The 12,950-nt window shown below is 37.7% G+C and overlaps 1 protein-coding gene across 1 annotated transcript in view; it reads left to right on the top strand.

The window, feature by feature from the left end:
- The first annotated feature begins 370 nt into the window (after positions 1-370).
- The window catches only part of LOC106870763 (dihydropyrimidinase), a 138,391-nt gene continuing 125,811 nt past the window's right edge, over positions 371-12,950 (top strand). The window contains exon 1 of the mRNA XM_052976487.1: positions 371-908. Coding sequence (XP_052832447.1) covers positions 591-908 — 318 coding nt within the window. The 5' untranslated portion in view covers positions 371-590. The remainder of the gene's footprint in view (positions 909-12,950) is intronic.

Raw genomic sequence — 12,950 nt, 5'->3', positions numbered from 1 at the left:
CCACCCACCCCACCCTGCGTCTGCATAATATTGCATTTTGGTTAGCGTTAAAGGATTTCGGTCGGAAGCTTTGATGTTTTCATGTATTTCTTTGGTTAAATAGTAATTGATAATATTTCTTGTTGGAAGATATGAGTGCATGAAAAACGACGGAAACGTATCCTTGTTTATATACAAACTTTATTTCAAACTGGCCCACTAGATTCCCTCGCAGAGGCAGTCTAGCCATTCTTACTTAGTAACTGTTCGCACTCCCGTCTAAGCTAAGCTGTATGGCTGCTGTCAACGGTACTGCTACAGGTGCTTTGTACTAATACTGCTACCCTCGCTACTATCTCTACGACTGCTCCTACCCTTACCATTTCTACTGCTGCTGATTCAACCAACACCACTTCCACCATTGCCACTACTGGTATTGGCTACTTATACTCCGGGTCCTGACACTCCGTCCTTAACGAACCGTACTCAGCAGCACCTCAACGAAAACTTTTTTCCTCAAAAAAATTCTTTCGAGTAATTTAAGTCACTGAATCTTCCACGATTTCCATAACCTCAACCATTCAACTTGGTGTCCTTGGAAATATCGCATCATGTCTGGGACTCCGTCCAAGAATGGCACTTCGGAACCCATGTTCTTTATGCCGACATCCAGTCCTGTGAAGCCCCGTGTTAAAACTTCCATGTTCAACGTTGTTGACGATTGTGATGAGAACAAATCACTCCAGTTCGGAGACAATTCCCGGCGTAAAAGACAAGTCCCTACAGCTGCTGAAAAGAAAACGCCAGATAGCCCTGCCAACGGCTCCAATGTGACAACACCCTCTTCGCTGAACGAAGAAATTAAAGAGGACATTCCTGTCCAGGAAATAAGCACAACCACGGCTCAGCCTATAATTTTTTCAGATGGGGTGAGCACCTTAAATTTAATGCTTCTGTTTTTCGTTACTTTTCTTTTTCTTATTCTTTCAAACATTATGTCTTCTGTTAACTTTCTCTTGATGTTCTTTCAAAAATATACATACCATCATATATATATATATATATTTATATAATCGTTTTAATTTTTCTTACATTAAAATTATAGATTATTTTTCTCTCTATTCGCTACATAGATAATATATGTGTGGGTGACTGTTCTTATTTCTGCCCATGTTTTACTGTCTCCATGTGTTCATTCTGTTGCAAAGTTTGCACCATGTATTATGCATGCATGAGGTATTCAGAATGAGTGCAGTATACATGCCTGTTTGTATTTGCAGTACGTTATGTATGTATATATGTGTGTGCATTTTAATTATTAGATTCAGCTTTGAATTTAAAATAATGAGCTCTTTTACAAAACCGAACGTTTATTTACCTAGTTAGCCAGACATGTGTTCTATAACTACTACTATACAGGTTCAGAGACTGTTTAGCCCCGCCATCTAAATATAAGGGGTAGAGGTACTCGTTGTATGAAAGCCTAACTTTAAATATTCTGACTGGTTCTGTTTCTTAAAATTCTGTTAACATGACGTACGTGTTTACACCACTCGTATAAACGTTTACACGCATGCACATACACTGATGCAGTGTATATATGCACCTCTCCAACACATCATACTACAACAGTTCACACATGTGCCTTTCTAACACAACATGCAACACCAGTTTACACACACACACACGCGCGTACATATACCTTACCAGCACACCACACAGTACCTCTCTGGTCCATTACACCCGTACCTTTTTTTGACACACCACATGTACATACCACATCGTACCAGTTTACAAAATGTGGTGTCTCTGAGACACCAGACAGCACCCATGTTCATGTGTCCAACTCCAATACACCTCATGATACCAGTGTTATACATGTACCTTTCTGATGCACCATTCCACAGTCCCCAGTATACGAATATATATATATGTGCAAAACCATTGGTCAGTCTATGACTGGACATAAACTTAACTACTTATAAATACATTACTGCCCTGTGCTGAGATATATGATACACCAACAATATATATATACATACATACGTACACACACACACACACACACACACACACACACACACACACACACACACATAATTCAAAACAGTTTGATTTGGATTCCATGCTACTTCAAGTTTCGAACCACTCAACACTCGTGCACAAATGTGTTTCTCCAACAAACACACAACATTGTTGTATGCATGTTCCTCTCCAACACACCACACAACACCCGTGTACACGTATATCTCTCTCCAACATGCCTCACAGTATCACTGAATTCTTGTATCACTTCAACACACCACGAAAGCACCGGTGTGCACACACATTCCTCGTCTACACACCACACAATATTTCTGTACTCCTGTACCTCTCCAACACACCTTGTAGTACCCATGTACAAAGGTAACCTCTACCACACCTCATCACGCTGTCGTGTACAAAATATGCCTCTCCAGCATAGCTCAAAGCACCGTCTGACACATATCCCTTCTACATATTTCCAAACTCACACACAGCATGACAAACATATCCGAATGAGTCTCTTTTTCCTTTAATCCTTGTTGGCGTGGCGATGACGCTGATGATGATGTCATGGTAGACTTTCTCATCACGTGTTGGATGCTGGACAGAGATTGTCGGCAAAAGAAAAACTACTAAACACTGAGGTCGACAGAATTTAAAAGCATGTTTTATATATACAGCATCTGTGATCCCGTGGTAGGAAAACATTTAGGGGGAAGCAAGAGGAGAAGGTAGGGGAGACTGTTTATTTAAAGGGCTAGATTGAAAAATTAGATTGTGAATAAATGTGTGCATTAAAGGATAGACTAGGTTGGGAGGGGACAGGGAGAGAGGTAGGTAATACATCTTTGTATTAGTGGTTTGGGGGGTAAACTAGGTGGAATCGAATGTAGATAGTACAATCATGCAATCGTGGGTAAACTTGGTATGACAGGTTCAGTGGTGGGGTAGAAAATGCAACCATGGAGTAGAGCATGGATAATACAACTACATATACCGGGGGTAGACAATGTAACATGTTCTATGGGATAGAGAATATTACTACATGTATTAGGGGTACATAATATAGCTACATGAACTGGGGTTAGACAGTATAACTACATGTACTAAGGGAGTCCATAATACAGCTACATGCACTGGGGATAGCTAATACCGCTACTTGTGCTCAAAGGTAGATAAAGCATGTACTTGGGAATAGATAATACTGCCACATGTAACAAGGGATAGAAAATACACCTCCATGTACTAGGGGGTAGATAATGTAGCTACATGTACTAAGTTGTAGATAATACAGCGACATGTTCTAGGGGTCGACTATACCACTACATGTACTAGGGGGTAGATAATACTGCTGCAGATACTAGGGTAGCTGATAAAACAACTACATGTTCTACCGGGTAGATAATGTAATGTTTTAGTTGATAGATAACAGCTGACTAGTCTCAACTACATCAAACTAGTGGTTAAGGGTTACGGTCAAAATTAATTGACAGGATTAGGGGGTAGGTATTTTTTTCCTTATTGCCCCTCCCCTCCCCATTCATTCTCAGAAAGTGGGGAAAATAATCACAACATTATCAGGCCCTTCTGTAGGGCTAGGAATAACTGAAATTGCAGGGGGTAAGTAATTTAGCTTGAAAGTATTGCAGGTTAAGTTGGATGTTTTTGAAAGGAAAACCCTAGTCAAGGAGAGGAATCGGGAGGGAAGTCACTGGAAAGAGAGAGAACTGAGTAAGGAAAAAAAATTAGGGGATACAGCTTGGAGCCTTGATGGGAAGATAAAGTTGATGTATCTACAGGAGGTTGATTTGAGTGTGTTTATGTTGGATCAATATCCAGTGAGCAAGTTCTGTCTGAGTTGCAAAGATCATTAAAGGAGAAGGGCACAGCTCTGTGGTAAGATAAATGGTGAAGAATGCAGGAAGTTTTGATTATTAGGGGTTGTAATTGAGGTCACTACATTCTAGGAGGTTTATATGTTGTAGAATTCCAAAGATTTGGCAGGATGGGTTTGCTGTTGTATCTTGGAATACATCGTGTAATTTGTCCCTCCTGTATTTAAGATAGTGAGGTATGATTGATTTAAGAAAGATTTGGCTGCTATTTCTAATTGGTTGAGCAACCATGCAACAGTCCCCTCAGGAGTTGTTGTTGGTGAGGGGTGGTTTAAACAATGACGACCCCGTATCAGCTTTGATTGACCTTGCCATATGATCAGAGTTATTCCAGTCAAGACCATTTAGTGTTTGTATATGTAAGACTACAGAGATCCACATGTCCTGCCTTTATATAAGACAAGAGAGAGCCGTTTATTCGGTCAGCCCTAAATTAGAATACACAACAGCTGACACATGAGTTGACTGAAGGGCCAATTGAATGGAACCATGGCTCAGATATGTAATCTCCATGTTTACCACACAAAGGTTAACGCATCTACATACATACATATATATATATATATATATATATATATATATATATATATAAAGAGAAAGAGAGTCATCATTTTAATGTCCACTTTTTTCGATGCTGACGTGGATCAAACAGAATTCACTAAGGTGGATTTTCTACCGTCAGGTGCCTCTGCTGTCACCAACCCTTACTTGATTCCAAACAAAGTAGTGTTTCCTCCACAACTAGACTTGCTTTCATGACAGATTGGCAACAGACACCACTTGTAAGACAGTGACACTCTTTTACAACTATCGCATGATGTCAAAACAAGAACACACACACAAACACATATATATATATGCAATGAGCTTCTTTCAGTTACTGTTTAACCAAGTCCACTCTGAAGGTTTTGATCGGCCCAAGCTACTACACAGTGGGACTGAACCTGAGAATACTTAGTTGGGAAGCAGACTTCTTCACCCCTCAGCCATGCATTCTGCATCATGTGGGAAAGGTTATTTTCTTTGGTGTCTAGAGACTCATTCATAGATAAGGTACCAATCCTAATAAAGCTAATTGTGAAAATATCTTTCTCACAAACCCACAGATGAACATACACACACATCTACAGATATCTACACACACACACACACACACATCTACAGATATCTACACACACACACACACATTTGCATACAAAATACAAACACATGTCCCCACAAATACACACACATATATTAGTGCTGGTATTCAGTTCCAGCTTGGCCCTAAGTGAGCAAACACTATGATCAGAAGCAATCCAATCATGACCCTCCCATCTTACTGTATACAAAAGACTACATTGTTTAATGTGTCCTTTCTATTTTTATATGATGGTAGGATATGATTCGCTGAAGATTGTGCTGTTGTTTCTAGCTAGTCAAGTGAAAGCATAGAGGACCTTCAGCTGGTTTATTAATTAGGTTGTATTTATTGTGTTCAGGTTTTGTGGTTATTTTATTGAAATCAATCTCAGTACCATCAACACATTGTTACAAACACATCCATGTAGTGGCAGACTGGGTCTAAAAACATTGGTTGCCAGGAGACTAAGGGGGCTCTCCCACAACTACGAGGGGGCCCACCGGCAACTACAATGCTATCATTTAGTTTTTGTTTTTTTTGTTAAAAGTATTTTTTTCAACTGTTTATAAACACAGCCAAACTGAAATAATTAATGCATTTTTTTCAGGAGTGAATGAAAGAATTCTCAAACTTGAGGGGATGGGCCCCTTAGATACTAACACGGACCCCCATATATGGATTCTAATGCTGCAAGGGCCCACATGCCAAATTGCCCGATGGCAAGTGGGCCCCTGCACCATTCGAATGGTACAACTAACGCAATATATACACATGCTGGTGCTGGTATCGTGTAATAAATACTAGTGTTGGCGCCACATGAAGAGCACCCAGTCCACTCTGTAAAGTGGTTGATGTTAGGAATGGCATCCAGCCATAGAAACCATTCCGAAACACAGTGGAGACTGGTGTAGTCTGTGGCCTTACCAGCTCCTGGCAAACTGTCCAACCCATGCTAGCATGGAAAATGGATGTTAAATGATGACAAGGATAGTGATATCATTTAACACACACACACACACACACACACACACACACACACACACACACACACTAACAAGTATAACTCAATGGCTGAAAGTCTCAATGTAGGAACAGCAATCAATGAGAAAATCATTTGACAGTTTAAAATCAATAAAAATCAAGTCTTTCGGTTATTTCGATTCTTTCTTTGTGCCACAGCTGTTGTTGTGTAAAAATAGTGCTAGACAATTACAGTGAAACATTTATTTAAAGTTTTCTGTTGTAGTATTTCACTAACGCGTCACCCTCTTTTAAGGAAATTTCCTCCTTCAAGAAAAAAAATAAAAACAATACATAAAATATTTTGAAATGTGAACTTGCACTGATTAACCCTTCCAATACTAACCTACCTGAACCCAGGTAGGTTTATACAAACTTCCTGTTTTAAAATTATCTAAATTACAAACTCTCGTCAAAATTCCATACTAATTTATGCTCCAAGCACCAACTTAATAATGACAAAGCTATTTTACTAAATTCTTAATAATTTCCAAAATTAGTTGAAACCAAGGCAGAGTGTTTCAACAGAAATCTAACAAAACGGTTAAAGTGATTTAAATTAAGAGCTTTTATCAAAATCTATTCATTTATATTTCAAGTACCAGCTTAATTATGACAAAGATATTTTACTAAATTTTTCATTATTTCTGGAATTCATTGAAAAAGAGGGAATGTATTTCAACAGAAATATATCCTGGTCTTATGATTTATCTTTCCATTGTGTTTGTTCTAACCCTTTCAAAATCAGTCTACCTGAGACGACCACCCCTGTTCTTTTATGTTTGCTTTTCATGCTGGCATGGGTTGGACAGCATGATAAGGGGCTGGCAAGCCAGAGGACTACATGATGCTCTACTGTCAGTCTATACATGGTTCCGACAGCTGGATGCTGCCCTTCTTAATGCCAATCCCTTTACAGAGTACACATTTATCGATCCATTTTCCCATGCTAACATGGTTTGGACAAATACTTATTAAGTGGGGCATTATTTTGCAACTGGATGTCCTTCCTGTCAATAAACTTTTGCCTGTTTTTCAAGAGATTTGTTTATTCCTCTTCTCTTCAAAAGTGCAAACTTTCAGGACAATCTGTTAACTGGGGATGTCAATGTAACACCACTGTTTTGCTCAAGTGTGGAATGTAAGCACATACACACTTGTACACTTACACATACACACACTCATCTGATATGCAGAATATCAAACTGAGTGATCGACAGATGTCACACCTACGAAATGAACCAGCCAGTGAAATTAGATTCAGGCTAAATAGAAACACAGTTCAGCTCCAGTATGGCCAAAACCTCGTTATCTAAATCTTAAAACAATTTAGCGGCAGCAGCAGGTAGAAGAGGTAAATCCAACACAGTGTAGCTCGTTAACCACTGAAAATGTTCTAATCCCATATTTGTTTTTTATCTTTTTCTTGTTTCAGTCTTTGGACTGTGGCCATGCTGGGGCACGAACTTGAAGGGTTTAGTTGAACAAAATGGACCCCCTGAACTTTTTGTTTTTTTAAATCTGGTACTTATCTTTCTCTTTGCTCAACTGCTAAGTTATGTGGATGTAAACAAACCAACACCAGTCGTCAGTTGGTAGTAGTGGTGAGGAAACACAAGCATGTGTGTACACACACACATACATACACACACACATATGCACACACACTGTACAGGTAATGTCAATTTGAGGGAGAGAATGAGCTAATGTGTGGCATGAGCATTTGATCACTATAAAATCATTTGTGCAGGTCATTCAGCAAGAAATTGCAGAACCCTCATCTGTTGTTAACCACCAATATATAATTATGAATGAATTTACACTTGTTCCAAGATGCAGGCCACAGTTCTGCCCCTAAGTAACCCAAATTTTGCATAGGGACACAGTATACACTCTGTGCCTTTTCCTGATACTTTTTATAAACCCATGCAAGGCTGGATACTGTTGCCAGTCTCCTATGAGAGCGTTATTACTTTATACTTTTGTCACTTGACTAAAGGTACTTAACAACTTAGCTGAGAGAGAGAGAGGTTCAAATCTTGCCACAGGCAATACCTTATACCCTTGGGTAAGGCATTTAACTATTCTTACTTCAGTGAATAAAAGTACTTCAGTAAAGAAAAACTGGATACTGTTTTGCTAGACTTGTCTCTATTTTATAAATAATTATTGATTTTTTTTTTTTTCCTTAAAGATCCTCAATTACTTTTGCCAGTGCTTGTGTGTGTGCACGTGTATGGAGGCTGGGGAAGCAAGGAGATATCTCTTAAATTTCAACATAAATACCTGTTTCTTTTTGACTGGTTTCCATGGTATCAATAGCATGCGTTTCATGGACGTGTAATTACAACTAATGGCAAGGTGCTATTAGTAGTAATTAGAGAAATTTCTTTTTTCAAGATGGCTGAGCACGATTTCAAGACATATTTGATTACTATTTCTTGCAGGTTAAGTGCCTAATTAGTAGATTCCTCGTTAACTTGACAATAATCAGTTAATTGTTGTTGTTGTTGCTTTTGTTAGGCCTCAGTTGGTCAGTTTTAAACATGCATCTGCACGTTTACGTCCAGCCATGAAGATCTGTCAGCTTAACATGTTCATCGACCCTTAGTACTACCTTTGTAATCAGTCTGTTAATGGCATTAAGTATAGCAGTTGGAACCTTGGTAAGGCTTAAGACTGTAATATCCATGGTTGGGGAACATAATCAAATGCCTTTTCATAGTCCAGCAATGCAATCAACAGGTTCCAGTGATGCTGTTTGGCTTCCTTGAGGACAGCTTTGTTGATGAGGAGTTGTTGTTTGGCACAGCCCTTGGCATCTTTCTTTCTTCCTGCCTGTTTGTCCAAAATGGCTGTAAGAACTCTACTATACTTGAATTAATGTACTGTAATTATAATTGTCAAAAAAAGGATAATAAAATAAGTGTATGTGTGTTTAAAATGTGTACAAGGACCCTACCATAATTGAATTCTTATTCCCAACATAATATCAAAGAACTTGTCTAAGGAAGTTTAATCTTGAAAAAGTTAGTTATTTTGTTTAAATTCCCTCCAAGTTCATAATTACTTCAAAAATTAATTGAAGCACAAATCTACAAAAATAAATAAATAAATAAATAAGTAAAATAGAAAGAAACCAAAAACACCAAGCATTTCAAAAATAAATAAAAAAGGAAAATATTTCCTGTTTTTTTTTTTTTAGGCTTTTTTTTTTATTGAATGTAACTTGTTGAATGGCTTAGCTTGACTTGTTTTTATGTAAAGTTGGTAGGATTAAGTAGGATTAAGTAGGATTAAGTAGGATTAAGTAGGATTAAGTAGGATTAAGTAGGAAGTTGTCTTGTGCTTGTTTCATTCATTGGACTGTGGCCATACTGGAGCACTTACTTGAAGGGTTTAGCCAAAAACAGATCAACCCTGATACTTACTTTTTAAGCTTGGTACTTATTCAAGTGATCTCTTTTGCTGAACTGCTAAGTTGCAGGGACATAAATAAACCAACACTGGTAGTCAAGCAGTGGTAGGTGACAAACACAAAGACACAATAACACACGCACGCGCACACACAACAGGCTTCTTTCAGTTTTCATCTTCCAGATCCACTCACAAGAGTTTGGTCAGTCTGTGGCTATTGTAGAAACCACTTACCTTGCCAGAGATACTATGCCGGGGGATTGAACCCGGAACCATGTGGTTGGGAAGTAAAAGAATATAATTTAAATAAAATATTAATTAATAATTTAATCTTAATTCTTTGTTAAAATAATACTGGATATTTTGGAATTTAATTATTTATTTATTTTTATTTTTTTGCACTTAATTCATTAGTCTGTTATTCATTTATATAAAAATTTGATTTGAACTCATTCCTTTCTTTAGCAACTTTCACAAACAACTTCAAGAAAATTTAGGCCCACTTGGTTAATTAAGTGTTTCCTCTCGTCAAGTAAATGTGTGTGTGTGTGTGTGTGTGTGTGTGTGTGTGTGTGTACACACTCATGCACAAACTTATATATATATATATACATATATATATATATATATATATATATTACACATGTTACATGCCACACACACACACACACACATATATAACACATCTATATACATGTATATATATTATATACACAAATGTCTATATACTTATATGTGTGTATATATATATATATCTATATACACACACACACGCATGTACACACACATACATATATACACCTCCCCCTTTTTTTTTTGAAAGAAGAAGCTATATGCTCGCTTGTCATTTAAATAGTTTTACAGGAACCTGATTACATACACAGGAGACCTCTGCTTATGCCTCATGCTTATATAATTCCAACAAGAAAATGAAAGAAAGGGAAGATATTTCGTTTTACACACACACACACACACACGTGATGTGGAATTCAGTGACAGATTGCCTGTTTCTGCAATTGTGCTAACTAGCCGGCCTGAGTATTAACATTCACCCAAGACAAAGACAGGTATGACTCAACAAATTAATCACACCCTGTTCTCTGAGATTCTACGGGAAGCTGCCAATTCTTGGCATTTTTAGTTTTTCAAAAAAACATGTCTGCTATGATTTCTTTTTTTTTTTTTTGTCATTTTTTTTCTATTTATTTTTTATTCATATTTTTATGACTACTAATACCACTACCACCAATAATAATAATAATAATAATAATAATATTGGTTTCAAATTTTGCCACAAGGGCAGCCATTTTGTGGGGAGGGGATGTCGATTAGATCAAACCCAGTATGCAACTGGTACTTAATTTATTGACCCCGAAAGGATGAAAGGCAGAGCTGACCTCGGTAGAATTTGATGACCTTGGTGGAAAATAATAATTGTTGGTACTATAGGCACAAGGCTTGAAATTTAAGAGGAGGGCAGGGTGGTAAGTCGATTACATCAGCCCCCAATATTTGACTGGTACTTAATGTATTGATCATGAAAGGATGAAAGTTGACCTCAGCAGAATTTGAACTCAGGGTGTAAAGCTAGAAGAAATGCTTCCGAGCATTTTGTCCAACTCCCTAACGACTCTTCCAGTTCACTGTCTAAGTAGTAGTAGTAGTAGTAGTAATAATAGTAGTAATAATAATAGTAATAATAATAATAATAATAATAATAATAATAATAATAATCGTGACTGATGCCTTTATCTTAAAAGAGATAAAGGCTGACACACACACCTCTTTACTAACACCCACATACCCCAGGTGATGACATTAAACCCATCCTCTTCAAAGGACGCTTCACTACACAACAATAATTGTTCTCTGACTATTAACATTATTTTTAGAGATGTACAAACATCAGTGGCATGGTAGATAAAAGTGCTACTACTGCCTTTCATCTCGTGAGAAAGGCTCCATGCTCAAAAGCCGTTCCGGTGCTTTGTTCACATCCATAGATTTGACACCTGATTGATGCTGATCAAAGACAAAATCAAACGAAACATAGTGTAGATATTGTCATCATCATCATCGTCATAGTTGTAACATCCTCTTTCGCATACTTGCATGAGTCAGATAGAATTTGATGAGGTCGTAGTTGGATGCTCTTCTTGTCACCAACCTTCACCTGTTTCCAAACATGACCACACCTGTTTTTACAGATTAGAAATGAGCACTGCCCATTTACAACTATTGCATGATGTCTGCTTGTGGTTAAGAGGCTTGCTTTGCAACCCTGTGGTTTTGGGTTCAGTCCCACAGTGTGACGGACAGAAACTATGGAAGCCTGTTGTATATCAAGTTCGTATTTGTCCCACCACTTGGCAACAAATGTTGTTTTGTTTACATCTCTGTAACTTAGCAGTTCAACAAAAGTACTAGATTTAAAAAGCGCTGGGGTTGCATTGTTAGACTAAATCAATGGTTGTCAATGGTTGGAAAGGAATGACACAGCTGCCATAACAGTGATACTCAATTACAACACTCGCATGATGTCAAGACAAAGAGACCGTAACGCATACACACACACACACACACACACACAGATAGATTCTGTCAACCAAATCCACTCACAAGGCTTTGGTCAACCCAAGGATGTAGAAGACACTTGCTCACGGTACCACACAGTGGGACTGAACCCAAAACCATGTGGTTGGGAAGCAAACTTCTTGCCACTCAGCCACACCTTCACCTCTTGTATATACATATATATGACAGGCTTCCATACAGTTTCCATCTACAAAATTTCACTAAGAAAGAATGTCTTATAATATGAAGAAATTAGCACATTATATTAAATGCATTGAGTTGATATTTGTTTGGAAGTTGTTGAAACAAAACCAGATTTTTTTTGTGCCATTATATGAAAACAATATGCTGGATGAGAATTGTCAGCCATTTTATTCAATCAATCAATCAATACATACATATATATATGTATACACACACACACTCACAAAACTACTTAACTGCATGTTTTATAAAAGCTGCACACATGCTCTCTCACACACACACACACACACTATTTGGCAGAATTATTTGAATATCAGATAGAGAAGCCTTGTGGTGTTTGTTTTAACTTTCTGCACTGAAAGTTGAAATGCTGCCAAGGCTAACTTAGCCTTTTTATTCTTTCAGGGTTAATAAAGTAACTAGTCCAGGAGCATGGAATGGTAGGACTGTGTTAGATGAGAGAGACCTTGCAGCATCTGCTTCGAGTTCAAACTATGTCTGCTGTCAATGGGAGGGAAAAAAACAAACAAACAAACAAAGACAGTTCCTTCAAAACCCAGCAAAGATGATGATAGTCTTCTGAAGTTCTTAAGAGAGTTCTTAAGTATTTCAGCTGATCGCTATCAATGCTGGAATACAAATTCTCAAGAGAGAATGCCAGGGGACTTTCAAGACCTTTGCACTCTCTTTTTTTTTTTTTTTTTTTTTTTTTT

This window comes from Octopus bimaculoides, chromosome 24, assembly GCF_001194135.2.
Source record: "Octopus bimaculoides isolate UCB-OBI-ISO-001 chromosome 24, ASM119413v2, whole genome shotgun sequence".
Classification (NCBI taxonomy): Eukaryota; Metazoa; Mollusca; class Cephalopoda; order Octopoda; family Octopodidae; genus Octopus; species Octopus bimaculoides.
This window is presented reverse-complemented; position numbering and strand designations above follow the sequence as displayed.